Genomic DNA, 27,342 nt, shown 5'->3' with positions numbered 1-27,342 from the left:
CCAAAATGATGGGATTACAGGCATTAGCCCCTGTGCCCGGCCAACATTTTGTTTTATAATCTGCGTCTGATAATACTGATATACAAACTCTGGGCATATCTGTTTCTGTCTGTTTTCACTCCTGTTGTCTTGTTTTCTCCTAATGACCCTGCTGATTTATTATGGTCATGTGCCATCAGCCCTGAGTTACCTGCACATATTTATATTGGGGGCAGCTATATTGTTTCAGGTTTTCTGGTCTCAGCCTTGGCCCTTCAGGGGAAGAGCTGGCATTCAACTTGAACACCTTCACCTCAGTGGGTAGACTCTAGTCATTCAAACTTGGGTTCCAATCTCAGTGCTACAGTTCACTATCTGTGTGACCCTGGACAAAGATTCCCCCTATCTGGGCCTCAGTTTCTTTCTCTGTACAATGGTGATTATGATGGCTCCTCCCACATAGGCTGTTGTGAGAACCTGTACAAGTTATTAATTATTGATATGTAGCAAATTTCCCCAAATTAATAGCTTAAAACAGCAATAAACATGTATGCTGTCACACAGTTTCTGTGTGTTAGGAACTGGGGAGCAGCTACATAGATGGTTCTGGCTCAGGGTCTCTCATGAGGTTGTAGTTAAGATGTCGGCTGGGGCTGCAGTCATCTGAAGGCTTGACTGGGGCTGGAGGATTGACTCAAGAAAGCTCTCTCATGTGCCTGGGTGGTGCTGGTTATTTGCAGAATGCCTACGATCCTCACCACATGTACATTTCCACAGGGGTAATTGAGTGTCCTCGCAACATGGCAGCTGGCTATCCCTAGAGCAGATGATCCAAAACAGCAAGGCAGAAGCCATAACATATTTTATGACTTAATCTTAAAAGTCATACTTTCTCATTTCACAATATCCTATTCATTACACTGGTCAGCCCAGCTCAGGATAGGAGGAAACTATACAAAGCCGTGAATACCAGCTGGTGAAGGTCATTGGGGGCCATTTGGCTGTCACATATAAAGTGAGATGATACAGGTAAAGCACTCAGAGCCATGTCTGGCATGTACTATGTGTTCATCCCAATCAGTGTCCTGGCTTTGCTCTAGGCAGGTGGAATCTGTACAGGAACAACTTTTATTCAATCATTCCACAAACATTTATTGAGCACCCCTGTGTACCAGGCACTGTTCTAGGAAGTGGGGGAACAGTTATAAACAAAACATAGTCCCTGGCCTTACGAAGCTCAAAAAAAAAAAAAACCATAAAATACACTGCCTGGTGGTGCTCAGTGCTATGAAGAACCATAAATCCAGGTAAGAGAAGAGAGAATGATGAGGAAATGAGGCCTGGGTGTCTTTCTCCTTGGATCTAGTACAACTGTAGTGGTAGCTTAGATTTTGACCTCTGATAAAGCCCTTCCTCCCCTGTGAGTGCATCCTGGCATCACAGGCATGTAAAATGTATACCCATTTTACACCGAGGCTAAAGTCAAACTGGTCCAGAGAAGAGCTGAAATAAGATTTGAGTCCCCAAGTAGTCTGGATTTCTTCAAATACAGAAGTTCTCCAACTTGGAGGCCCAGCAGCATCACCCAGAGAGCTTGTTAAGATGCAGAAGCCCAGATGTTCCGACTCTCTAGGTTGGGGGAGGGTCCAGGGCTCTGCATTTTAAACAAGCACCCCGGGGATGGATGCAGGAGATCAAACAATCACATTTGAGAAATGTTCTGGTTGTGGGTAGTGGTCATGCCTGTAACCCCAGTGCTTTGGGAGGCCAAGGCAGGAGGATCATTTAAGGCCAGGCATTCAAGACCAGCCTGGGCAACATAGTGAGGCGCCTGTCTCTACAAAACAATTTTTTAAAAAACTAGCTAGGCGTGGTGGCACTCACTTGTGTTCCCAGCTACTCAGGAAGCTGAGGTTGGGGGATAGCTTGAGCCCAGGTGTTCAAGGCTGCAGCGAGCCATGATCACACCACTGTACTCCAGCCTGGGTGATAGAGTGAGACCCTGTCTTTTTTTTTTTTTTTTTTTTTTGAGATGGAGTTTCACTCTTGTCGCCCAGGCTGGAGTGCAATGGTGCGATCTTGGCTCATTGCAACCTCCGCCTCCCGACCCTGTCTTTTTTAAAAAAGAAACCCTGTTCTGAGGGCTTAGTGGCCAGGCAGGGCTCTAGGTCCAGCCTCAAGTGATGGACAGGGCTTAGCCATGCAGAAAGAAGGGGAACAGCTGGAGATCCAGAGACACCAAGCAATTTACTCAGGGGCATACAACCTGTAGGGACAGTTTTAGGTGCACGTCATCTTATTTGATCAAATATATCTCATGTTGTGCAGTAGTTCCCCACCCCCACCCCCATGATCTGTGGTTTTTCTTTCTGCAATGTCAGTTACCTGCAGCCATGATGAAATCTCATGCCATCCTGCACTATTCCACGTAGGATGTGAATCATCCCTTTTCCACTGTATCCATATTGTAGACATTACCCACGGTTAATCATCAACATTATCTGCTCCTGACATCCAACCATGGACATTGTCACAGCTTCATGATCCTGTATCACCCAAAGGAGATGATTTTCCTTCTGACGTATCGTCAGGTCAGTAGTAGTCTAACGCTAGATCACAATGCCCATGTCATTCATTTACCTTCATCTCATCATGTAGGCATTTTATTATCTCCCATCATCACAAGAAGGGTGAGCACAGTACAATAGGACATTTTGAGGGAGAGACCACATTCACATAACTTTTATTACAACATACTGTTATAACTGTTCTATTTATTGTTAACTCTTTTTTTTTTTTTTTTTGAGGTGGAGTCTCACTCTGTTGCTAGGCTGCAGTGCAGTGGCGCGATCTCAGCTCACTGCAACCTCCGCCTCCCGGGTTCAAATGATTCTCCTGCCTCAGCCTCCCAAGTAGCTGGGATTACAGGCATGCGCCACCACACCCAGATACTTTTTGTATTTTTAGTACAGACGGAGTTTCACCATGTCGGTCATGATGGTCTCAATCTCTTGACCTCGTGATCCGCCCACCCCGGCCTCCCGAAGTGCTGGGGTTATAGGCGTGAGCCACCGTGCCCAGCTGTTGTTAACTCTTAATTTGTAAGAGTTTAATTTACAAATTAAACCTTATCGTAGGTATGTATGTATAGTAGAAAACATGGTACATACAGAATTCTGTACTATCTGTGGTTTCAGGCATCCACTGGTGGTCTTGGAATGTATCCCCCCTGGATAAGTGGGACCACTGTACATTGAAAAACAAGACCACACATTATTTTCAGCTCCTCCCATCAAGAGAAAGAATCAATTTGCCTGCATCCTGAATTTGACGTGGAATTTGACATGCTATTTGATATGCTTTGACACTAGTGCAGCTTGAACACTGGAATTTGTCCTCTCTTGTTGCTTTCTGAAACCCTGAGACCACCATAGGAAGGAGTAGGCTATGCCTATTGGAGGATGAGGCCACATGGAGCAGAGAAGAACCTTCCTGGCAAGGTAGACATTCGAGCTGCTTGCTGCCTGCAGCTGCAGGAGTGACCCAGCTGAATTCAGCCCAAATTGCCAGCCCAGAGGATCATAAACTACTGTTTGGGGTTTGTAATGCAGCAGACTGACATGGCCTTGTTACTGGTGGAGAATAGTTTTCCTCCCTTCACTAATGGCAAATTTTCCTTAGTCATGGTAATTAACACTATCTACCAGACAAACTCCAAATCTGAAAGACTTAACACAAGAAGCTTTATTTCTTGCTCAGTGAAATCTAAGGTGGATCTGGTGGTTCTCCTCCAGCTTGTAGCTAAGGGAACTCGTGGCCGCAAGGTGGCTGTGGCAGGGGAAGAGGGGGATGAGGCTCACCAGCTCTCCATTGCTTCAGCCTGCCACTCCTACACACACCCCACTGGTCAGAACTAGTCATGTGGCTAGAAAATGTAGGGGAGCTCCTGAAATATTGAGATGCCTGTCTTTGCCACAACGAACTTCCACGAATATAATTAGCTATGCCATCTGTATGGTTATCTGTTTAACATCCCTCTCCTCTGTTAGACTGTGAATCCTTGAGGGTGGGAGTACATCTGTCTTGCATGGCACCTGGCCTATAGTAGGCATTCAGCGATGGTTGTTGAATTGCTAAGTGAGTGAATAATCTGGCAGCTCACAATAGGATCTTTTGTGTTCAGCCCCCAGTGGCAGACATTCCTCAAGAAAATTTCTAACAGTCCTTCCCTTTCAGTAATATACATGTACTAATTTGATATTGTAAAACTCTTATACAATGATGATTAAATGAAGACAAGTAGAACATGAAAGTCCTCACTAATTAGGGTCAGGGGTGTGGTGACATCCATTATTTGATAAAAGCGAATATTACATTTTATTATTATTTTGAGACAGAGTCTTGCTCTGTCGCTCAGGCTGGAGTGCAGTGGTGCAATCTTGACTCACTACAGTCTCTGCCTCCTGGGTTCAAGTGATTCTCCTGCCTCAGCTTCCCAAGTAGCTGGGATTATAGGCACGCACCACCACGCCTGGCTATTTTTTGTATTTTTAGTAGAGACGGGGTTTCACCATGTTGGCCAGGCTGATCTTGAACTCCTGACCTCAAGTGATCTGCTAGCCTCGGCCTCCCAAAGTGCTGGGATTACAGGCATGAGCCACTGCTCCGGTACGATATTACATTTTTAATGGTCAGTTTTCATGTGGCTGCATCTGTGCAGCCTTGTCAAAAGTTCCTGCTCCAAGGCAAAAACCAGAGAAGTCTTTTTCTCTGTTGTGAGGTCTTGGATGAGTCTTCTGCTCTCTCTAAAGCTCATTTGTCTTATCTGTAAAGTGACAGGAACATCTACCTCACTGGATTGTCATGAGGAGTAAATGAGTCTCTTTGTGTAATGGAGTAAAGTGTTGGCACGGTACCTGCCCTTAGCAGCCCTCCCGTTCCCCTTGCTCCGCTGGTAGGTATCAGGCCAACACTCAGCTTGGAGGGAGCTGGGACGGGGTCTGTTGGAAGCTGGGAGGGGCAAGATAGAGGTCAGGGGCTGCCCCATGAGACCCTAGACACAATTAGGCCCTGTTCTGGGCAATGCTGGGTGCACAGAGATGAGACTGACTTGTTCCTGTCTGCATCAGTTAGCTTTTGCTGTAAAACAAAATAGCCTCAAACTTAGTGACTTAAAACCACAATGATTGGCCGGGCGCGGTGGCTCACGCCTGTAATACCAGCACTTTGGGTGGCCGAGGTGGGCGGATCACCTGAGGTCAGGAGTTGGAGACCAGCCTGGCCAACATGGTGAAACCCCCGTCTCTACTAAAAATATAAAAATTAGCTGGGTGTATTGGTGCATGCCTGTAATCCCAGCTACTTGGGAGGCTGAGGCAGAAGAATCGTTTGAAAACCCGAGAGGCAGAGGTTGCAGTGAGCCGAGATCGCACCACTGCACTCCAGCCTGGGTGACAGAGTGAGACTCCGTCTCAAAAAAACAAAACAAAACAAACACAAAACAAACAAACAAAAAAACACAATGATTTTATTTAGCTCAATTAGCTCATGACCTTGCGGGTCACTGGGAAATTCTAGTGTGGGCCAGCCTGGGTCAGATGATCTAGAGTGGCCGCTCTCGAGTATCTGCAGTTAGCAGGCTGTTGGCTGGGCTTCCACACTTCTGCACATTCTTTTCCCTAAGATCCCCTCCCTCTTTGAACCTGGTTTTGCTCAGGAGTCACTCCCCCTCCATATGACTCACGAGCTCCATTTACAGCTCGAGGAGTGCCATGGTTAGTGTAAGCACGTGCCCCACGAATGTAAGCTGGTGATTGGTCAGAAACGGCAAGTGATGCAGTTCTGACCAATGAGATGTGTGGGAAAGTCGGTCTGGAGCACTTCTGGGAAAGCATCCTCCATCCCAACAAAAAAATGTGGGAGCAACTTTTTTTTTTTGAGACAGAGTCTTGCTCTATTGCCCAGGCTAGAGTGCAGTGGCGCAATCTCGACTCACTGCAACCTCCACCTCCTGGGTTCAAGTGATTCTCCTGCCTCAGCCTCCCGAGTAGCTGGGACTACAGGCATGTGCCACCATGCCCAGCTAATTTTTGTATTTTTAGTAGAGACAGGGTTTCACCATGTTGGTCAGGTTGGTCTTGATCTCCTGACCTCGTGATCTGCCCACCTTGGCCTCCCAAAATGCTGGGATTACAGGCGTGAGCCACTGTGCCCAGCCGGGAGTAACTTTTATTGTAGGCTTATTATGCCAGGTGCTGCTTGTTCTAATTGCTTTACACAAAATAAGTCATTTAGTTCTCATAAGTTAGGTACTATCATTGTCCCCCATTTTACAGATGAAGAATCTGAGGCATAGAGTGGTTAAGAAACTTGCCAAGGGTCAAACAGCTATTGAGTGCTGGAGCCAGGATTTAATTCCAGGCAGCCTGACTCCAGAGTTCTGAGTTCTCAGGTACTACAATGACCCCTGGCTTCTTCCTCTGTTCATGGACCTCTGTAATGTGACACCTGCTGTAGCCATTGGGCCAGCAGTCTCGAGACAATACAGCCAAGAGACAGAAGGAGCCTGGAGAGCCGGGGTCCCTGCGCACAGCTTAGGGAGTTGAATGGACCAGCACTGAAGCCCACCCTATCTGCTGACTTCTTGCTTTGTATGAAACATATTTCCATCTTGTTGAAGCCATTTTGACTCAGAAAGTACCCTAATAGAGACACTGCTGCTGCCAGAAGAAACAGAAGGAGTGCAGGAAGACCCACTGGGCTCTAGGTTATCTGTTTTCACAAACCACTCAGCCCAGGTTTAGACACAACTCTATGGCCTTTCACCATGGGGGCCAGTTTTGAAGGCAGGAAAAACTGGTAAGAGATAGTTGGAAAGGATGGAAGAAATTGCCTAGAAAAATAAAATTATTTCATAATTCTCCTTTATTAGGCACAGGTAAAAATACATACTCATGGTATCCAAAACCTAGAATATGGACCTGGGATCATGGACCCCAAGTGTCCCCAGAACAGTCCCACCTGGGACTTTCCAGGTGGCCACAGGACAGACCTTGCCTAATCCTGTCCCTCAACCTTGGTGCTCAGGTCAGAAGCCCCATGGTTGACAGGCCTAGACCCTCATTCCAGATCATTCTTGAGTTAGACAAGAACTAGCCTCATAGTTTGGATTCTTATCTCTGGCCCAAATCCCAGGCTTAGGCCTGAAAGGAGAATCTCTTAATCAAGAGGACAGAGATGCTGGGAACACAGTTCCCAGAGTGAGCTGGGCTTGGGTCCTGAGTTGCAGGGGAGAGGCCTGGAGCCTTTGGCACAGGGATACCTCTCTTTCTCTGAAAAGGCACAAGATACAAAGGCAGCCGGTTTGTTTGTGAAAGGGATTGTCCTTGGACAGAGGGGCCTGAGCACCAGCACCAGTGGAGGCTGACACTGGTACAAAGTGTACCCAGTGTAGACAGTGACCTATGGTCATGGAAAAGTATTGTCAGCTCAAGAACGCCAGTTTGTCATCTCTGTGAGCAGGGAGTATTGTCTGCTTTGCTCACTGCTGTATTCCCAGCACCTAAAACAGGGCTTGGCACTTGATAAGCACCCAAGCAGGAACTGCATGTGTGTGGAACAAAGCAGATGTGTATGCAGCACACTCCACACAGGCTTCTGCCTTTCTCCCTTCTGGAAGGCACTGAAGATTTGGCTCAGTTCAGAGGCAGGAGAAGGCTTGGAGCCACCCCAAACTCAATCCACTGTTGGCAGCTGAGCATGTAGTAGGGTGGCCCTAGCCATACAGAACCACTTCTCTGTCTCCCTCCTCTTCCCTGGCTTCGTCCAGCCCTGGTCCATCAGGGACCACCTGGTCAGCCTCCCAGAGATGGGATCGGGTTGGGGCTAAGGGGATCGGGTCCTCTCGCAGCCAGGGGTGCAGGAGGATGCCTGTGGCTGTGAGCCGCTCAGCTGGCTCCCGACGAAGGAGGCAGCGAACCAGACAGCGGGCAGGGGCTGAGAGGCCTGCAGGCAAGGCGTAGGCCCCGCGGCGGATCTTGCCAAAGAGCAGGACAGGCTCCGAGTCCTGGAAGGGGTAGTGGCCGGCCAGCATGGTGAAGAGTGCCACGCCCAGGCTCCAGACATCTGCTGCCTTGCCCGAGTATGATGGCCGTGAGCTGAGTATCTCAGGTCCCACGTAGGCTGGGCATGCGTGCTTGTCCCACAGGGAGTCATCTGGCCCAGTCAGCACACAGGAGTCCTCCAGGTTCTCCAGCACCAGCTTCTTCCTGGGACATGGGGAGAAACAGAAGGGTCAGGTCCTACCCAGAACCCCCATGCCACCACCCCATACTATCACCCTTGTGGCACCCACTTGCCAAGTGCCTGCTGGCCTTTGACAGACACAAGCCAGTCCTGTGATGTCAGGTTTTACAGATAACCAAGCCCAGGCTCAGAGAGGTTAAGTCATTTAAGGCCACAGAGCAATTAAATTTAAACTAAAATTCTGAAAGGAATACATTTTTCAACAGTCCCTTGGGGAGGGGGCTGACGGGGCTGAGAGGGTTAAGCCTCTCTTAAACCAGATACAAACTTAGGGTCCAGGCAGGTAATAAGATGAGAGAAACAAGAAGTGTGCCTGACATCTCAGCACAAGTCCTACCTAAAAAGGGTACCACTAACAACGCATTCTAGGGTTTATCAAGTGTCTGCTGTGTTCCTGGCCCCTGGCCCAGCTCATTACCTGGCTTATCTCATTCTATCCAGGCTACAACCTGCAAGGAAGACACGATTTTACAGCTCTAGAGCATTGGCCTGGGATGGGAACCCTGGCTGGCAGATATTCAGAGCCAGTGCTGTGGCCCACTCTCGTAGTTCCCAAGATGGCCCCATGTTCCCATTGTTTTCCCCAAGAGAAGACAGGAATTGCATTTTAATGAAAAAGTCCCCATTTAAAAAATATTGGCAACCAGTTTCTATAGAAAACACAAACAGGTAAACAGGGCAAAAAAAGTGCGTGTAAGGCTGAGCACGGTGGCTCATGCCGGTAATCCTAGCACTTTGGGAGGCCAAGGTAGGGGGATCGCTTGAGTTCAGGAGTTCAAGACCAGCCTGGGCAACATGGTAAAAACCTATCTCTACAAAAAATACAAAAATTAGCAGTTGTGGTGATTCGCACCTGTAGTCCCAGCTACTTGGGAGGCTGAGGCAGAAGGATATCACTTGAGCCCAGGAGGCAGAGGTTGCAGTGAGCCGAGATTGCGCCACTGCACTTCGGCCTGGGTGACAGAGTGAGACCCTGTCTCAAAAAAAAAAAAAAAAAAAAAAAGTGTGTCCCGCCATTTGCAATTTCTACTTTAAACAAATCCCACTGAGTACTCTAAGATGACTTTAATAGTAATCATTCTATTACCACTGCTATTAGTTTCTTCTTTATGGCACTACTTCCTGGGTGTTCAGTAGCATTTCACAAATACTGACCAATCCTATGAATCACAGTATTGAGGGACAAGGGGTGTCAGCACTATTAGCCCATTTTACAGATGAAGAAACAAAGGCTCAGGCAGGTGAAGTCATTTGCTCAGGGCCAAAAAGCAGGTAAGAACCAGAACCCAGGATTTAAACACAGGTCTATCTAACTCATGGTCCTTCTTCTACCAATGACTCTCATGTGATTTTTCTTTTTTTTTTTCTTTTTTTCTTTAGAGATAGGGTCTCACTCTGTCACCCAGGCTGGAGTGCAGTGGTACAATCCTAGCTCACTGCAGCCTCAAACTTCTGGGCTCAAGCAATCCTCCTGCCTCAGCTTCCCAAGTAGCTGGGATCACAGGTGTGCATCACCACACCTGGCTAATTTTTCTAAATTTTTTGTACAGATGGGGTTTTGCTATGTTGCCTAGGCTGGCCTCGAACTCCTGGGCTCAAGCAATCCTCCTACTTTGGCCTCCTGAAGCACTGGGATTACAGGTGTGGGCCATCAAGTGACTTCTTGAAAAGAGCAGGAAGCACGCTCTCTCCTCCAGGAGGTCTGGGGTAGTTGTATCTACTCTAAGCTTAAAATGTGTTTGAAGTTACGTACTAGCTTAAAAATCATTATAAATGTTACTTCTTTAAAAAAGGCATGCTTGTTCTAATATAAAATGTAGAAGGAAATATTAACAGGAAATCAGCCCTAGGGGCTGGGTGCAGCGGCCCATGCCTATAATCCCAGCACTTTGGGAGGCTAAGGCAGGCAGATCACTTGAGGAGTTCGAGACCAGCCTGACCAACGTGGCAAAACCCCATCTGTACTAAAAATACAAAAATTAGCTAAGTGTGGTGGTGTGCGCCTGTAATCCCAGCTACTCAAGAGGCTGAGGCACGAGAATCACTTGAACCCGGGAGGTGGAGGTTGCAGTGAGCTGAGATCATGCCACTGCACTCCAACCTGGGCAACAGGGCGAGACTCTGTCTCAAAAAAGAAAAAAAAAGAAAAAGAAAATTAGACTTAGGCAAGCACCACAATAATAACTGCTACAGGCAAGACGGATGGCTGCTAAAATTAGTGGGTGAAAGTTGAGGAAAAACAGGATATTTATATGCTTAGCTTACCTCCGCCAAGGTATTTGTCAATTACAAAGGGTAAATTAGGAACTTTACAGTAGAGAAACCTGGCAGGTCCTACTCTAACCAAGTGATCAAGGTTACAACACAGTAATGACTATCAACTCAAGCATCTCCTGATATGATGTGGAGAGGGGCCTATTGATTCTGTATGTTCTTGCCAAAAATATATAACTGCAATCTAACTGTAAGAAAACATCAATCAAATCCAAATTGAGGGACATACAAAGTAATTGATCAGTACTCTTCAAAAGTCTCAAGGTTATGGCCAGGAGCTGTGGCTCATGCCTATAATCCCAGGATTTTGGGAGGTGGAGGCAGGCAGATTGCTTGAGCTCAGGAGTCTGAGACCAGCCTGGGCAACATGGCAAGACCCCATCTCAATTAGCCAGGTCGGGTGGCACACACCTGTAGAACCAACTACTCAGGAGGCTGAGGTGGGAGGATCACTTGAGCCCAGGAGGTCGAGGCTGCAGTGAGCTGTGATCACACCACTGCACTCCAGCCTGGGTGACAGAGTGAGACCCTGTCTCAAAAAAAAAAAAGTGTCAAGGTCATGAGTCGTCAAAGACAGGGAAAGACTGAGGAACTGTCTCAGATTGGAAGAGACCAAGGAAACCACTGACGACTAAATTGGGATCCTCACTGGATCCTGCACAGCAAGGGGTGTTAATGGGAAACTCAGGAAGTTGGAATAAATCTGTGGCTTAGTTAATAGTACTCTACCAAGGTTGATTTCTTAGTTTGGGTAATTGTACCATAGCTATGTCAGGTGTTAACATTGGAGGACGCTGGTTAAAGGATGTATAGAAACTCTTTGAACTATTTTTGTACGTTTTCTTTTTTTTTTTTTTTTTTTTTTTTGAGACAGAGTCTCGCTCTGTCGCCCGGGCTGGAGTGCAGTGGTGCAATCTCGGCTCACTGCAAGCTCTGCCTCCCGGGTTCACGCCATTCTCCTGCCTCAGCCTCCGAGTAGCTGGGACTACAGGCGCCCGCCACCGCGCCCGGCTAATTTTTTGTATTTTTTAGTAGAGACGGGGTTTCACCGTGGTCTCGATCTCCTGACCTCGTGATCCGCCCGCCTCGGCCTCCCAAAGTGCTGAGATTACAAGCGTGAGCCACCGCGCCCGGCCTGTACGTTTTCTAAAAGTCTAAAATTATTTCAAGATAAAAAGTTTTTAAAAATGCAATGGGGTCACACTCCTTTCTCCACAGAAAACTCCTGTGTAACTGGCAGCTTAGTGCACTCCCTGACACATCTTGACTGCCCCCAGGAGTCTGGAGAGGGAACAGGAGGCGAGTCTCTCTGCCCTTCTCCCCAGAATTATCTTTTAAAAATTTTTCTTAGCATCTAGGCTGGGTGCAGTAGCTCACACCTGTAATCCCAGCACTTTGGGAGGCCGAGGCAGGTGGATCACCTAAGGTCAAGAGTTCAAGACCAGCCTGGCCAACATGGCAACACCCCGTTTCTACTAAAAATAGACAACATTAGCCAGGCATGGTGGCGCATGCCTGTAGTCCCAGCTATTCGGGAGGCTGACGCAGGACTATCACTGGAACCTGGGCAGCGGAGGTTGCAGTGAGCCAAGATCGTGCCATTGCATTCCAGCCTGGGTGACAGAGTGAGACTCTGTCTCAATTAAAAAAAAAAAAATTCTTAGCATCCCAACCTAGAGAAGGAAGATTCTTTTAACCAAAAAGTGCTAATTCTCAGTTTCACAGAAGAAGTTTCCGTATGGGGAACCTCAGACCCTGTTTTGGCTGTGGTCTTGGAATCCTGAAAACACCCTAACAATCCAGCCCTTTTCCCTACCAACAGAGAAACTGAGGCTCAGAGACACTAGGTCACCCAAAGTCAGTTGGTAAGCCCAGCCAGGCCCTTGCCTCTCAAGCTCAGATTGAATTAAGACCCAGGCTCTGGAGTCAGATCTAGGTTCAAATCCCAGCTCTACCATTTATTTTGCTGTGGGAGCTTGGGCAAGTTACTTGAGCTCTCTGGGCCTCAGTTCCCTTGACCATATGGGGATAATAATAGTACCTGCCTCATGTTTGTAAGGATGGAAGACCACATTAGATAATGTGGCGATGCTTTCATCACTGTCAGCTACTATGACTTTCATATCTCAGTGCTCCATCCCAGAATCCCAAGGGGCTCCCAAGAGGACAGAGTCAGCTCTTTTTTTTTTTTTTTTTTTGAGATGGAATTTCACTCTGTTGCTGAGGCTGGAGTGCAGTGGCATGATCTTGGCTCACTGCAACCTCCGCCTCCCAGGTTCAAGCAGTTCTCCTGCCTCAGGCTTCAGAGTAGCTGGGATTACAGGTGTGTGCCACCACACTAGGCTAATTTTTGTATTTTTAGTAGAGACAGAGTTTCACCATGTTGGCCAGGCTGGTCTCGAACTCCTGACTTCAAGTGATTCACCCACCTCGGCCTCCCAAAGTGCTGGGATTAAAGGCATGAGCCACTGCACCTGGCCTGAGTCAACTCTCCTGAGGGAACTAGACAGGGGCTGCTGGTTACTTCAGCCTCTCCCACTTCTTGCCTAAGTTACTTTGCCTTCCTGGGCCTCAGTTTCTCTCCATCATGGCCCACTCCCTGGGTGTGTCTGTGGCTGGGGTCTCTGCGACCACACTCACCTCTCACAGTCAGTGAAGACAAAGCGACACAGCTTGAGATCACGCAGGACCAGACCATGCTGGTGACAGTGCGCCAGGGCGGTGGCCATCTGGCGGAAGAGTGCAGCAGCCTCAGGCTCAGGGATGCGGCGGCGGCTTCGCACCAGGCTGTGCATGTCCCCATGGGTCCGAGCGAAAAAGGCATAGAGGAGCTGGGTACCAGCCAGGACCTCAGTGGGCCGAGCCACATGCTTGTGCGGGGGCAGCCGCGTGTAGGGCTCCAGCACGGCCAGGGCTTCGTGGATGGGATACACCTGTGGGCAGAGCATGGTGTTAGCACAGCTGGGGACTCCCAGGAGCTGAGGCTGGCATTGCAAACAGTCACAGCTGACCTATTAGACACTACCATGTGCTAGGCATTGCACTAAGCGCTTCACTTACCGAGTCATTCAGCCCTGACCACAGCCCTATAAGTAGGATGACTTGCTTCATTTTACAGTGAAGGAAGCTGAGAGGCCACACAGCCAGCAAACAGCACAGCTGAGATTTGAACGTATGCACTCCACTGTCTGTGCTTTTTTTTTTTGAGATGGAGTCTCGCTGTGTCACCCAGGCTGGAGCACAGTGGCGCAATCACAGCTCACTGCAAACTCCGCCTCCTGGATTCAAGTGATTCTCCTGCTTCAGCCTCCACTGTAGCTAGGATTACAGGCATGTGCCACAGCACCTAGCTAATTTTTGTATTTTTAGTAGAGATGGGGTTTCATCATGTTGGCTAAGCTGGTCTCGAACTCCTGACCTCAGGTGATCCTCCCGCTTCAGCCTTCCAAAGGGCTGGGATTACAGGTGTGAGCCACCGCACCCGGCCTTTTGTCTGTGCTCTTAACTGCTACGCTATATGGCCTCAAACATCAGATAACTGAAAAGTAACAGGTCACCCAAACAGAAAAATAACCCACAAAGCAGGAGGAATCCTGAAGGCGGATGATGCAGAAGGCACCTGATGCTCATCACCATCACAGCTCTGGTCCTCTGGGCTTGACTGCCCACCCATCCTTTTATTCGTTCAGTATGCTGGCCCTGGGCCTGCATGGGCCAGCCACATGTCCAGCTAGACTGACAGCCATGGGCTCTGCTCCCCGGTGCCCACTGGGAGCCCATGCAAACATGCCCAGAAACCAAATATTGACAAATGCTGATCAGCATTGCAAAGGAACCAAGAAAGATGCTGGAATAAGGGGTTTTTTTGTTTGTTTTTTGTTTTTTTGAGATGGAGTTTTGCTCTTGTTGCCCAGGCTGGAGTGCAGTGGTGTGATCTCGGCTCACTGCAACCTCCGCCTCCCGGGTTCAAGAGATTCTCCTGCCTCAGCCTCTTGAGTAGCTGGGATTACAGGCACCTATCACCATGCCCGGCTAATTTTTTGTATTTTTAATAGAGACAAGGTTTCACCATGTTGGCCAGGATAGTCTTGAACTCCTGACTTCAGGTGATCTGCCTGCTTCGGCCTCCCAAAGTGCTGGGATTACAGGCGTGAGCCATTGTGCCCAGCCTGGAATAGAGTATTTTGGAAGGGGGCACCCATTTTAGAAAGTATGGTTCAGGAGGGACTCTGGGAAAGTGATCTGAATGATTCAGAGATGCCCATGGAATAAGCTTTCTGAGTAGGGGCACAGACAGAGCAAAGGCCCTGAGGCAGGAAAAAGCTTGGCCTGCTCTAGAAACTCAAGCAAAAATCAGTGTAGCCAGAAAGGGTTGGGGAGGGGAAAAAGGACATGTGATGAGGGTGGTGAGGTTGATGGGAAATGTGCCAGGCATCTGTGGGCATTACAGCAAAACCTCGCCCTAGCACTGAAAGGTATGTCCCATTTTACCAATGATAAGACTGGGTTCAGAAAAGGAAAGTGACTTACTAGACGCCAGGCAGATAATTGGTGGCAGAACAAGTATACTCACTTTGGTTTGTCTGACTTTAAATCCTTTGCATGTTATGCTGACTATGCCACAAAGAAAAATAAGTAAGACACATACATATTTAATCTATGATACAAAAGTTAAAGTGACTTTAAAAACCAGTTGGGGCTGGGCACGGTGGCTCACGCCTGTAATCCCAGCACTTTGGGAGGCCAAGGCAGGAGGATCACTTGAGGTCTGGAGTTTGAGACCAGCCTGGCTAACATGGTGAAACCCCCGTCTCTACTAAAAATACAAAAATTAGTCGAGCGTGGTGGTATGTGCCCATAATCCCAGCTATTTGGGAGGATGAGGCAGGAGAATCACTTGAACCTGGGAGGTGGAGGTTGCAGTGAGCCAAGATTTTGCCACTGCACTCCAGCCTGGGCGACAGAGTGAGACTCCATCTCAAAAACAAACAAACTAACTAAAAACAAGTTGGGGTGACATGGGGGAAATAACCCCAAAACAGAGGTTTTTTTAAATTATTATTATTTTTACTTAGGGCAAGCCCATTCCTGCCCCCGTGCACTTGCACTTGCTGCTTGGATGCTCTTCCACTAGATCCACGAGGCTGACTCCTTCCATTTGTTCCAGTCACTGCTCAAATGTCACCCCTCAGAGAGGTCTTCCTGGACCTCCCTTGCTAGAATCACCTGCACTCCTGCCCTCCTTGTCCTCTGATCTCCCTGTTCCCAGCTTTATTTTTCTCCATAGTGCTTGTGATTATCTGACACATTTTATTTATTTATTTAATTTTTGAGACGGAGTCATGCTCTGTCGCCCAGGCTGGAATGCAGTGGCGCAATCTCGGCTCACTGCAACCTCTGCCTCCCAGGTTCAAGTGATTCTCCTGCCTCAGCCTCCCAAGTGGCTGGGATTACAGGCACTTGCCACCATGCCTGGCTAATTTTTTTTTTTTTTTTTTGAGACGGAGTCTCGCTCTGTCTCCCAGGCTGGAGTGCAGTGGCGCGATCTCGGCTCACTGCAAGCTCTGCCTCCCGGGTTCGCGCCATTCTCCTGCCTCAGCCTCTCCGAGTAGCTGGGACTACAGGCGCCCGCCACCACGCCCGGCTAATTTTTTGTATTTTTAGTAGAGACGGGGTTTCACCGTGGTCTCGATCTCCTGACCTCGTGATCCGCCCGCCTCGGCCTCCCAAAGTGCTGGGATTACAAGCGTGAGCCACCGCGCCCGGCCAATGCCTGGCTAATTTTTGTATTTTTAGTAGAGATGGGGTTTCACCATATTGGCCAGGCTGGTCTTGAACTCTGGACCTCATGATCCACCTGCCTTGGCCTCTCAAAGTGCTGGGATTACAGGCGTGAGCCACCACGCCCGGCCACCTGACACATATTTTACTTATTCACTTGTTTATTGTCCGTATCTCCCACTAGAATGTCAAGCTTGATGAGAACAGAACTTTGTTTTTTAACCACAGCATGGTACATGGCAAATATGGGTGCTCAATGAAGTTGTGTTGAATTAATGAATAAGGTGATCATTTACAAAGACAGGATTTTGATCTTTCTACACACTGACCAGAAAAGCTGAGGAAGTGTGGAAATGACCGTTCAGCACCCATGGTGCACACTGGCATGGGGGTGAGTATGTTCCAGTGGATTTTCCCAAATGTTTCTTGAGAATCAGGGCTCTGTGAACGCATGGCGCTTCTGTCCTGAGCCTGCTTGGGTTATTCCTCTCATCATGGACTCACCTCCCCAGCGGGAGTGGAAAAGAGCCTGTGATGCTGCAGGAAGGGGACCCAGAGTTCTGGGCTCCTTAGATAAGAGCACTGGAGATCTGTGCACAAGAGGCCAGGTGAAGCTAGGGGCTGGACCCTGTCTGGATCTACCTCGCTGCTCACTGCATCTCCGTCAACAGAGCAAAGCTCTGCTGCTGCTCCCAGGAGGAGGCTTAAGTCCTTCTGCTTCTCTGTGCATTCCCAAGGGACCCAGGCCCCCGCTACACTCCCTTGGGTATCCAGGTCCCCCTTATCTTCCTTATGCTTGCCTGCCAGGGCAGCCTGCCCTGATTGTGTCTGAAACGCTTATCCTAGCACAGGCACAGGACTCTCTGGGTTCAGCCTCCTGGGCCCAATCCCAGCTCTGATATCACCTGGCTCTGTCATGTGGCAAGTAACCATGGCTTTCTGAGTCTCAGTGTCCTCTGTCTATAAAAGGGGCACAATGATAGAAACCACCTCATTGGTTAAGATTAAAAGAGATTGCGCACACTAAGCAATCAACGTAGTACCTGGTGCACAGTGAATACCTATTGTTACACATTTTATTCTCATCTCTGTCTTCTTGGACTGTCACTTGCCAGTGTCCTGCATGGGCTGACCCTCAGGGGCCTTGACCCTGTCCATTTCCTTGTTTCTGCCAGGAATCCTCAGACTTTTCTACCCCTTACTTCACCCCAGGAGCCAGGCCCAGTGCTATGTGACTTCATGCATCGCCCTTCTCCTGTCTTCATCTCAGTCTTCCTATCGGTAAAATGGCCACAGGTTAGGCTCAATCACCTCCGAGGTCCCAGGAGTTTTGATGTCTACCATGCCCTACCCTTCTCTTGTGCAAACATCTTCAGTAGCTCCGCACAGCCCAGTGGAGGCCCCTTGTTAACACCTTCATGACCAGCTGCTGCCAACCCTCATCTCCTGCCCCTTTCTGCACACCCTCTCCACTCTGGCCACAGAGAAGTCCTTTTCATTCTCTAAAGTGCTATCCCCTCACTTTTCTAGGCCTTTGAACAGCTGTTCCCCCGCCTGCAACTCCCATCTCCCACTTCTACCTGGCTAACTTCTGCTCAGCCTTTTCTGTGCCCATGATCTCTAAGCTCTACCCCTGCAGCATTTATCACACTATAAGGCCTAAGCTGTGAACTCTCCCAGGACTGGGACGACCTCTGGTTTACCTCTCTAGTATCAGTCCAGCAGGGGCTCACTGGATGCTTCGCCACTAAACAAACACAAGAATGAATGAACATAAGGACCCCTCTGCACCCTGGCAATCCTTTGGAGGCCTCCTTCCCATGCCTCCTGTGATGCTGGGGGACAGTGGCCCATGGGCACGTACCTTGCAGGTATACTCAGTGCCTGTAGGGCAGTGCAGGGCTCGGTAGGCCCACCCGCCCTCCTCGGGCTCCAGGAGAACATAGCGCCCAAGACGGGAGGCAGTGGCCACAGCAGTTGCACGATCTGGAGCAGGAGGTGGGCTCAGGGGCAACAGGCAGGGGGGCAGCCTGGGCTGGGGCCCACTTCGAGCTCGTTTCTGGACGGGATACTCGGTATCTAAGTTGTCATCCAACTCCAACCGCTTCTTCCTGGACAGGGAACCCGCAGGAGCAGCCAGAGGGGTGGCTCGCATCTAGCAAAAAGGAGAGAAAAGCACTAAAGTGAGACTGCTTGGTGGCCCCTCCTTTCCCCTGCTGGTGGGAGGATACGTGGCACATTTATAGGGGGTGATCTAGCAGTGTGTGTTAAAATGACAGAGTCACATATCCTTAACTGGGTGACCCACTTCTGGGAATTTATATTCCAGTTAAACTTCTCACAAAAAAATTAAATATAGTAAAGGCTGTTCATCAGAGCCTTGTGTCCAATAGCAAAAGCAGGAAATATCCCAAATGTCAGGCAGTAGAAAGCTAGTGAAAACATCATGGTATAGCCATACAGAATACTACACGGCCCTGAAAAAGGACAAGGAAGCTCTCTATATACTGATGTGTACTGACCTCCAAGATGTATTAAGAGAAGAAAGACAAACACAGAATTATGTGTTATAGAATGATTTTATGGTGGGTTTTTTTTTTTCCCCAAGAGATGTTGCCCAGGCTTGTCTCAAACTCTTGGCTTCAAGTGAACCTCCCACCTCAGCTTCCTAAGTAGCTGGGACTCTAGGAGTGAGCCACCACACCTGGCTATACTTTTATGTTAAAAAAAGAATATATATAAATATGTTATGTATATATGTATATATTTGTTTGAATATGTATAATCTCTCTCTCTGAAAGGATGCACAAGATTAGGAGGAGACTCTTACTATTACAGTTCACTTGCAGCCTCGACCTCAGGGTTCAGGTGATCCTCCCACCTCAGCCTCCCAAGTAGCTGGGACTACAGGTGTGCACTATGATGCCTGACTAATTTTTTTATTCTTTGTAGAGATGGGGTCTCCCTACATTGCCTAGGCTGGTCTCACCTGAGCTCAAGCAATCCTCCTGCCTCAGCCTCCCAAAGTGTTGGGATTACAGATGTGAATCACCATGTTTGGCAGACTTTTATAGTTTTGAATTTGAGCCATATAAATGTATTTCCTGGCCAGGCGTGGTGGCTCACACCTGTAATCCCAGCACTTTGGGAGGTCAAGGTGGGCGGATCATGAGGCTGGGAGTTCAAGACAAGCCTGGCCAACATGATGAAACCCTATCTCTACTAAAAAATAAAAAAATTAGGCCAGGCGCAGTGGCTTATGCCTGTAATCCCAGGTAGCAGCACATGACCAAGACAATGCCAAAGTGCAGCCCACGGCAGCACTTTGGGAGGCCAAGGTGGTGGATCATGAGGTCAGGAGTTCGAGACCAGCCTGGCCAACATGGTGAAACCCCATCTCTACTAAAAATACAAAAATTAGCCAGGCGTGGTGGCGTGGGCCTGTAATCCCAGCTACTTGGGAGGCTGAGACAGAAGAATCACTTGAACCTGGGAGGTGGAGGTTGCAGTGAGCTGAGATCGCAACACTGCACTTCAGCCTGGCTGACAGAGCAAGACTCCATCACGGGGGAAAAAAAAATTAGCCAGGCGTGGTGGTGCGTACCTGTTATCCCAGCTACTGGGAAGGCTGAGGCAGGAGAATTGCTTGAACCCAGGAGGCAGAGGTTGTAGTGAGCCGAGATTGTGCCACTACACTCCAGCCTGGGTGACAGAGCAAGACTCTGTCTCAAAAAAAAGTATTTCCTAATCAGGAATTTACATTTAAGGAAATAAATACCTGCTTGAAAACACAGCTTGTTCCTAAAAATTATATTTAAGAAGATCAACTAATCTCATAATCCATGGCTCTAGTACATTCACAGATGAGAGATATGATCTTGTTCATTCACTTAACATTGGGTACTAGGGAAGAGAAGTAGGTTAGACAGCATTCTTGCCATCAGGATCTTCTAGTCAATTTGGAGGGCAGATGAGTAATAAAATCACGTCCAAGGCTAGATGCAGTGGCCCACACCTGTAATCTTAGCACTTTGGAAGGCCATGGTGGGAAGATTGCTTGAACCCAAAAGTTCAAGACCAGCTTGGGCAACATAGTGAGACCCTGTCTCTACCAAAAAAAATTTTTTTTAATTAGCTGGGTGTAGTGGTGGATGCCTGTAGTCCCAGCTACTCGGGAGGCTGAGGTGGGAAGATTGCTTGAGCCTGGGATGTTGAGGCTTCAGTGAGCCATGTTTGTGCCACTGCACTCCAGCCTGGGTGACAGAGTAAAGACTCTGTCTCAAAAAAAAAAAAAAAATCACATACGATGTGATCAGCCCTATTATACAGAGAAGCGTGGGCCTCTAGGAACCCAGAGAGGCCTCTCTCCTGGGCTGGTGGGTCAAGAGAGGTCTTCCTAGAAGAGGTGGTGTCTACACTGAGACCTGAAAGTGAGGCAGAGTTAGCCAGGTGACATGGAGAGTCATACTGAGGTTCAGTGGTTCTCGAACTTGAGCAAGCATTGAAATCACCTGGAGGCCTGTTTCAACATACATTGCTGGGCCCTACTCCCAAAGTAGCTCATTCAGGTCTGAATCTGCATTTCTATCCGGTTCCCAGGTGAAGTTGATGCCGCTGTCCAGTAACCCCTGTTCTGGGGTGAGGGAAGAGGCAAAAGAACATGCTGTATGTTCCCCAAGAACATGTTGGAGAATGAGCGTGACTGCAAAAAAAAAGTGAAAAGTTAAAAAGGAAAAAAATAGGCTGGGCGCAGTGGCTCACGCCTGTAATCCCAGCACTTTGGGAGGCCAAGGCAGGCAGGTCACCTGAGGTCAGGAGTTTGAGACCAGCCTGACCAACATGGTGAAACCCCATCTCTACTAAAACTACAAAAATTAGCCAGGCGGAGTGGTGTATGCCTATAATCCCAGCTACTCAGGAGTCTGAGGCAGGAGAGTTGCTTGAACCCGGGAGGCAGAGGTTGCAGTGAGCTGAGATAGTGCCGTTGCACTCCAGCCTGGGCAACGAGAGTGAAACTCCATCTCAAAAATAAATAAATAAATAAATAAAAATAAGGCGAGGTTAGTAGAGGCCCTATTGTGAAGAGCTCTACAAGCATCATATGGCAGAGGTGGTTAGTGGTCCCCAGTTTCAGGTCTCCCCTCCTTACATAGGATTAGAACCTGAGATTTTCAGCTGAGCATAAGGACACCTAGAATAAACTACATTGCCTGTCTCCCTTGTATCCTTGTATCAGCATATGGCTAGTAGGACACAAGTGGAAGTGTTGTGTACAATGCCCAGGACAAGGTTCTTAAATGGGGGGCCTAACTTCCTCATTTCCTCCTTTCCTATACGCTGGAATGTGGACCTAACCGCTGGAGCTCCAGCATCTATCTTGGCTTCAGAAGTACCATATACAGCAGAGCAAGAGAGGAGCCTGGGTCTCTGACACATGGAGTTGTCAGGCCAGACCTCCAGATTTTTTACACAGGAGAGAAATAAACATCTATTGAAGGCTAGGAGCGGTGGCTCACGCCTGTAATCCCAGCACTTTGGGAGGCCGAGGCAGGTGGATCACAAAGTCAGGAGATCGAGACCATCTTGGCCAACATGGTGAAACCCCATCTCTACTAAACATACAAAAATTAGCTGGGCATGGTAGTGCGTGCCTGTGGTCCCAGCTACTCGGGAGGCTAAGGCAGGAGAATCACTTGAGCCTGGGACGCAGAGGTTGTAGTGAGCTGAGATCTTGCCACTGCGCTCCAGCCTGGTGACAGAGCAAGACTCTGTCTCAAAAAAAAAAAAAAAAAGGAAAAGAAAGAAAGAAACGTCTATTTCATTTTAGCTATTAAGTGGCTGTTTCTATATTACAGCTGAGCCTAATCCCAATTAACACACAATAGGATTTGGAATTATCCAAAGGCAGTGGGGAGCCACTGAAGGATTTCAGCAGGGGAACATCATGCCTTTAGGGTGGATTTGAAAGTACAAGACAGGGGCAGTGAGACTAGCTAGGAGGCCGGCACAAGCAGGAGTCCAGGAAGGAGAAGGTGACCTGGACTAAGGGGGGTGCTAGATGCAGACACGAAGTTAAGGGCTCATAGGAGGAGGATCAAGAGGACTCAGTGGCAGACTGGATGGACCGGATGGATTGGATGTTGGGGGTGAGGTCCAGCCTTTGGCTCCTGCAATGAGGAGGGATGATGGTTTCATGTCCTGAGCTGGGGGAGAAGCCCGTATTTTGGGGACTGTGGAAGAAAACTGTTAATTTCAGACCTGTTACGTCCTGGCAGTATCATGAAAAGTGGGTTTATACTGTGGAATAGTGGCAGTGCAGCCACTAACAATGAAGACAGTGCTAGTGGGGGAATAAAAGGTGCAACCTTTGAGGAGTGCATTTTGACAATATCAAAATGAAAAACAGGCTGGGTGCAGTGCTTCATGCCTGTAATCCCAGCACTTTGGGAGGCTGAAGCAGGAAGATCACTTGAGCCCAGGAGTTCAAGACCAGCCTAGGCAACGTAGCAAGACCCTGTCCCTAAGAAAAAAAAAATTATCTAGTCATGATGGCACACAGCTGTAGTCCCAGCCACGCAGGAGGTTGAAGTAGGGGAATCACTTGAGCCCAGAAGGTAAAGGCTTCAGTGAGCCATGGTCAGGCACTCTAGCCTGTGCAACAAAGTAAGACTGTCTCAAAACCAAGCAAAACAAAACAAAACTAAAACAACAATGAAAAGCGTGTGAGCTTTGATTCAGCAATTAATCCCATTGCTGAGAATTTATTCTGTAGAGGTGTGTGTGTGTAAGCATGCAAATACACAGTTATTCCTGCAGTCCTTGTAACAGAAATAATTGGCTGTCTATAATTACAGGGCTGGTTACATAAATTATACTTCATCCACACAACGGAACAATTTGCAGCCATTTAAAAGGTTGAGGATGCTCTTTGTAGGGTAATTGGAAGGATCTCCAGAGTGAACTGTTAAGTGAAAAGAAAGCCACCATTCATGCAGCTGTGTGACTGTGTGTGTGTGGTGGCTGAAGGAGAGGGCAGTAGGGCATGGTCGGGGCAGGAAGGTTCTCTCTAGAACCCATCTGCAAACCCACTTAAACTCCATTCCAAGGAGGGGCATGCCCAGGTATGGGCACTGGTGCGAGAGACCTCAGCCTGGTTAAAGACCTTCCCAACAGTTCAAGGCAGGATTAACAGGGAAACATGAGTCAGTTACCAGACAGAGGCCCACCTCTCCAAGTATGCTGCTCCCAAATGGAAGAGCTGCCTTGGAAGGGAAGGCCTCCCCACATGAGTGAAAGGTTATGACTTTGGCTTGGTAAGAATGCAGTAAGGAGTGGCTGTAGTCAGATATTCCTGGGTTCTAATCCTGTCTCAAACTCTTTCCAGCTGGGGGGTACCCCTGGTCAAGTTCCTCAAGCTTTCTGAGCCTCAGTTCCTGTAAAGTGGGAACAGGATGCAAAGCTTACAGGTTTCTCGTGATGATGAAATGAAAACACAAATGAAGCATGTAGAGCTTATGGACCTGTTGCCAGGTAGGTGTCAGGAAATGGTCACTATTAGCACTCATCCTGTTATTCTTCACAGCAAGATGCATAAGTACCATCCTTGGGAGTCTTAGAAAGCTCCCCAGGTTTGAGGCTGGGATGACACTCCTTACGTCTCAAGGCTGTTCTGAGTCACGCAGGATGATACCTGGCTGTGCACATGCTTTGTGCCCTGTGCAGCAGGAGACTGCCTGGAGTCCCTCTGGCCTGTGCCACATCAGTAGTCCAGGCTGCCTTGGCCCCAGCCATCCCTCAGAGCCTGTTGGGGCCTGGGATAAGCTCCACCTAGATGGGGACAGATGCGGTAACTGTCTATAAATCTAGGGCAAGGCATTTTGCAGACCACGCTGCAGAATAGAATCTGTGATGTGGAATGAAAGCAGCCCCTAATATCTACCTCTTGCTGTTCCCTGCCACGCTCGGGACCCAGGGAAATGAGGACAGGTTACATCAAGCGCGCGCGTGCACACACACACACACACACACACACACCCAGCGCTAACAGGTGTACACACACCCCTGAGACACTGTGTCTAAGCCAGCCAGCGACAAACACATCCAGGGCAGACATTAAGTGACACACCCTTGCCCTCCACGGGTAAGCGTGAGCGCGCGCGCGCACACACACACACACGCGCACACACAGACAGCCCTCCCAGCTATCACACCCATGGTCTACACAAGGAAGGCCACACCCCCACCCCGCCCCGCCCCCCGCAGCCAGGCCCCTCCCGTGGGAGCGAAAGCGAAAGGCGGCGGGTGTCCGAGTCAGAAGTTTTAGCGGAAATTGAAGCGCGGCCCTGGGACAGGAGGGGGTGAGGCAGAGGGAAGGAGGTGGCTGTCGTCCCCCGCCCTCCCCGGTCTGCAAGCACAGCACACACCGCATACACGCGCGCACCGTCCACCTGCAAACCCGGAGCCACGCAGCAGGGAGAACCAGCGGCCCTGCCTGGCCAGAGATCCTGCGCTGCGCCCTAGCTCCCACTCGCTCGGCTCCCGCACCCCTCGCTCGGTCCGCGGCCCGCTCCCAGGGCACCCCAGCCCTGTCCTGGCGGTGTCCCCTGCACCACCAACCCCTGCCACCAAGTGCCCAGCCCTCCAGACAGCTCTCACCATCTCCGGAGACACAGGTCCCCGGGACCCACCCTCACCCAGAACTCTCCCCTAGGGGTTCACGAGGACCCCCGCAGATCCCCCGACACCCCCACAAAGAGAGTCCTCCAGTGCCCTCCACAAGCCCCTCACCTCACCACACGACTCTCCTATCCCACACTCACGCAAAACAGACCCCCGCACACCCTCCTCTAGGGGTGACAGCCGGACACCTCCGTCCCTGGCTTCCCCAGCCCAACTAGGGCGACCCCACGCTCTGCGGGGTCGCGTCACCTGAAGCCCAGGGGGAGCACTCAGCCCAGGCCCAGATCAAAAGGGATCTGATCTGGCCGTCCCCCGACGGCAGGGTCTGTTAAAAGGTGTGTAAGGTGTGTGTGTGCGTGCAACACGCAGCAACACGCAGACGCCCAGAGGCTCCCGGCGCCCCCTTCCCTGGCCGCCCCCTCCCACCCCCCAGCCTCCGGGCGAGTCCACAGTCCGCACCCTGCCGAGTACCTTGCCCTGTCGTCCCGCGTGGGTCCTGGCGCCGCCGGTGCTCAGAGACTCCAGGGCACCAGCAGGTGGGCCGGGCTGCTGCGCTGCTGCCGAGCTCGGGATCCCAGTCCAGCTCCAGCCCTGCCCGGGTCCTAGCAGCGGACGCGTGCGGAGCCGCCTCCACATCCGCTGCGAGTCTTGTGCGCGCCCGGCTCCCGGCCCGGGTGATGTAAACCTGAGCTAATCAGCCGCCGTCTGATGCCCTCAGGCCCGCGATTGCACCATCCCCCGCGCCCCGCCTCGCCGGGTCACCGCCAGGGCGCGCTCCGCCCGAGCCTCTCTCCTCTCCATCCGCTGTACCTGGGGACCCCGCCCTCGCTGGCCCACTAGGGGTGTCTGGTCAGTGCAGACATCAGCCACGGACTCTCCCTATCACCTTGAAAAAAAAAATTTGCTTTTCTGAGCCTCAGTTTCCCCACCTATGAAATGGGAAGAACTTTCCTCCTTCTCAAGATGGTGCTTAAAAGAGCAAACAGTGACTGTTGTCGGAGTGCTTCCCCGTTTATAAAGCACATTCCCAGCACTGCCTTACAAAACCTTTAGGAGAAGTGGACCTGCGGGAATCTCCATTCTCCACATTCTACTGAGAGCCAGCCTGAGGCCCAGCTATGGGCAAGTAGTTCAGAAGCTTCAGGAAGGCCTATGGACTTAAGAGCTGACTCTGGGCTCAAAAGAACCACTGTGGCGCCCTGGGGAGGCCTAAGGTCTGGTGAACTTCCCCGCATCCCTTTGCTAGAGGCAGTGGGGCCTAGTGGTGAAGAGCCCCTAGAGCCAGCTTGCCTAAGAGTGCACTCCACGTCCGCTCCAACCCACAGTGCTACCCCAGAAAAGCTACCTAAAACCCTGTCTCAATTTCCTTCTCCATAAAATGGGCTCATAATTGCGCTCACTTCGTAAAGTTGTTGTGAGGATTAAATAATTTAATTTAATATGTGTAAGACGCTTAGAACAGTGTGTGGCACATTGCGGATGCTCAGTGGAGTGTAAACAATGGAGGCAGAGAGGGAGAGGCCTTTAATATGCTTGTACCCTAGGCCTGGGAGGGCTTGGTGCTACTTGCTTTGGGGTGAAACACCTCTCTGCGTCCTAGGGGTCCAGCACCTTTCTTTTTTTTTTTTTTTTTTGAGGCGGAGTTTCACTCCTTGCCCAGGATTGAGTGCAATGGCATGATCTCGGCTCACCGCAACCTCCACCTCCCGGGTTCAAGCGATTCTCCTGCCTCAGCCTCCCGAGTAGCTGGGATTACAGGCATGCGCTACTATGCCTGGCTAATTTTGTATTTTTAGTAGAGACAGGGTTTCTCCATGTTGGTCAGGCTGGTCTCGAACTCCTGACCTCAGATAATCCACCTGCCTCAGCCTCCCAAAGTGCTGGGATTACAGGCATGAGCCACCGCGCCCGGCCTAGGTCCAGCACCTTTCTTAGAAATCCCTTTTGATCTGAATTCACCAGTGTCAAAAAATAACTTCTCAGCTGGGCAAGCTGGCTCATGTCTGTAATCCTAGCACTTTGGGAGGCCAAGACGGGAGGATTGCTTGAGGCCAGGAGTTTGAGAACAGCCTGGATGACATAGTAAGACCCTGTCTTTACAAAGAGAAAAAAAATAGCAGGCATGGTGGTACGAGCTTGTGGTCCCAGCTACTTAGGAAGCTGAGGTAGGAGGATCACTTGAGCCCAGGAGTTCAGGTTACAGTGAAACGTGATTGTGCCACTGCACTCCAGCTTGGCTGACAGAGTGAGATCCTGTGTCATAAATAAATAAATAAGTAAAATAACTCCTCTAGAGGCTGGGCATGGTGGTTTATGCCTGTAATC

The 27,342-nt window shown here is 49.6% G+C and overlaps 1 protein-coding gene across 2 annotated transcripts; it reads right to left on the bottom strand.

Annotated features, from left to right (window-relative positions):
• Positions 1-6,885: 6,885 nt before the first annotated feature.
• On the bottom strand, positions 6,886-25,775 carry TRIB3 (tribbles pseudokinase 3). Of its 2 annotated transcripts, none has more exons than XM_055266443.2 (4): positions 25,489-25,775; positions 18,203-18,493; positions 13,198-13,490; positions 6,886-8,246 (listed from the first exon to the last, which is right to left on the bottom strand). In XM_055266443.2, the coding sequence occupies exons 1-4, from the start codon at positions 25,651-25,653 to the stop codon at positions 7,754-7,756; spliced, it is 1,242 nt and encodes a 413-aa protein (XP_055122418.2). In that variant the 5' UTR covers positions 25,654-25,775; the 3' UTR covers positions 6,886-7,753. The 2 variants fall into 2 exon arrangements, with proteins under 2 accessions (XP_055122418.2, XP_055122419.2); XM_055266444.2 differs by lacking the exon at positions 25,489-25,775 and adding an exon at positions 23,859-24,382.
• Positions 25,776-27,342: the final 1,567 nt, after the last annotated feature.

The sequence above is a fragment of the Symphalangus syndactylus genome, chromosome 24 (assembly GCF_028878055.3).
Source record: "Symphalangus syndactylus isolate Jambi chromosome 24, NHGRI_mSymSyn1-v2.1_pri, whole genome shotgun sequence".
NCBI lineage: Eukaryota > Metazoa > Chordata > Mammalia > Primates > Hylobatidae > Symphalangus > Symphalangus syndactylus.
The sequence above is the reverse complement of the archived record's forward strand: the minus strand, read 5'-3'. Positions and strand labels throughout refer to the sequence as shown.

Bases quoted from the DNA above. Each gene is read 5' to 3' on its own strand.
- TRIB3 (XM_055266443.2), bottom strand. From the start codon at position 25,653: ATGTGGAGGCGGCTCCGCACGCGTCCGCTGCTAGGACCCGGGCAGGGC. The intron at 18,494-25,488 runs GTACTCGGCAGG...CCTTTTTGCTAG, and splicing joins ACGCGGGACGACAGGGCAAG to ATGCGAGCCACCCCTCTGGC. The intron at 13,491-18,202 runs GTACGTGCCCAT...CTCTGCCCACAG, and splicing joins GCACTGAGTATACCTGCAAG to GTGTATCCCATCCACGAAGC.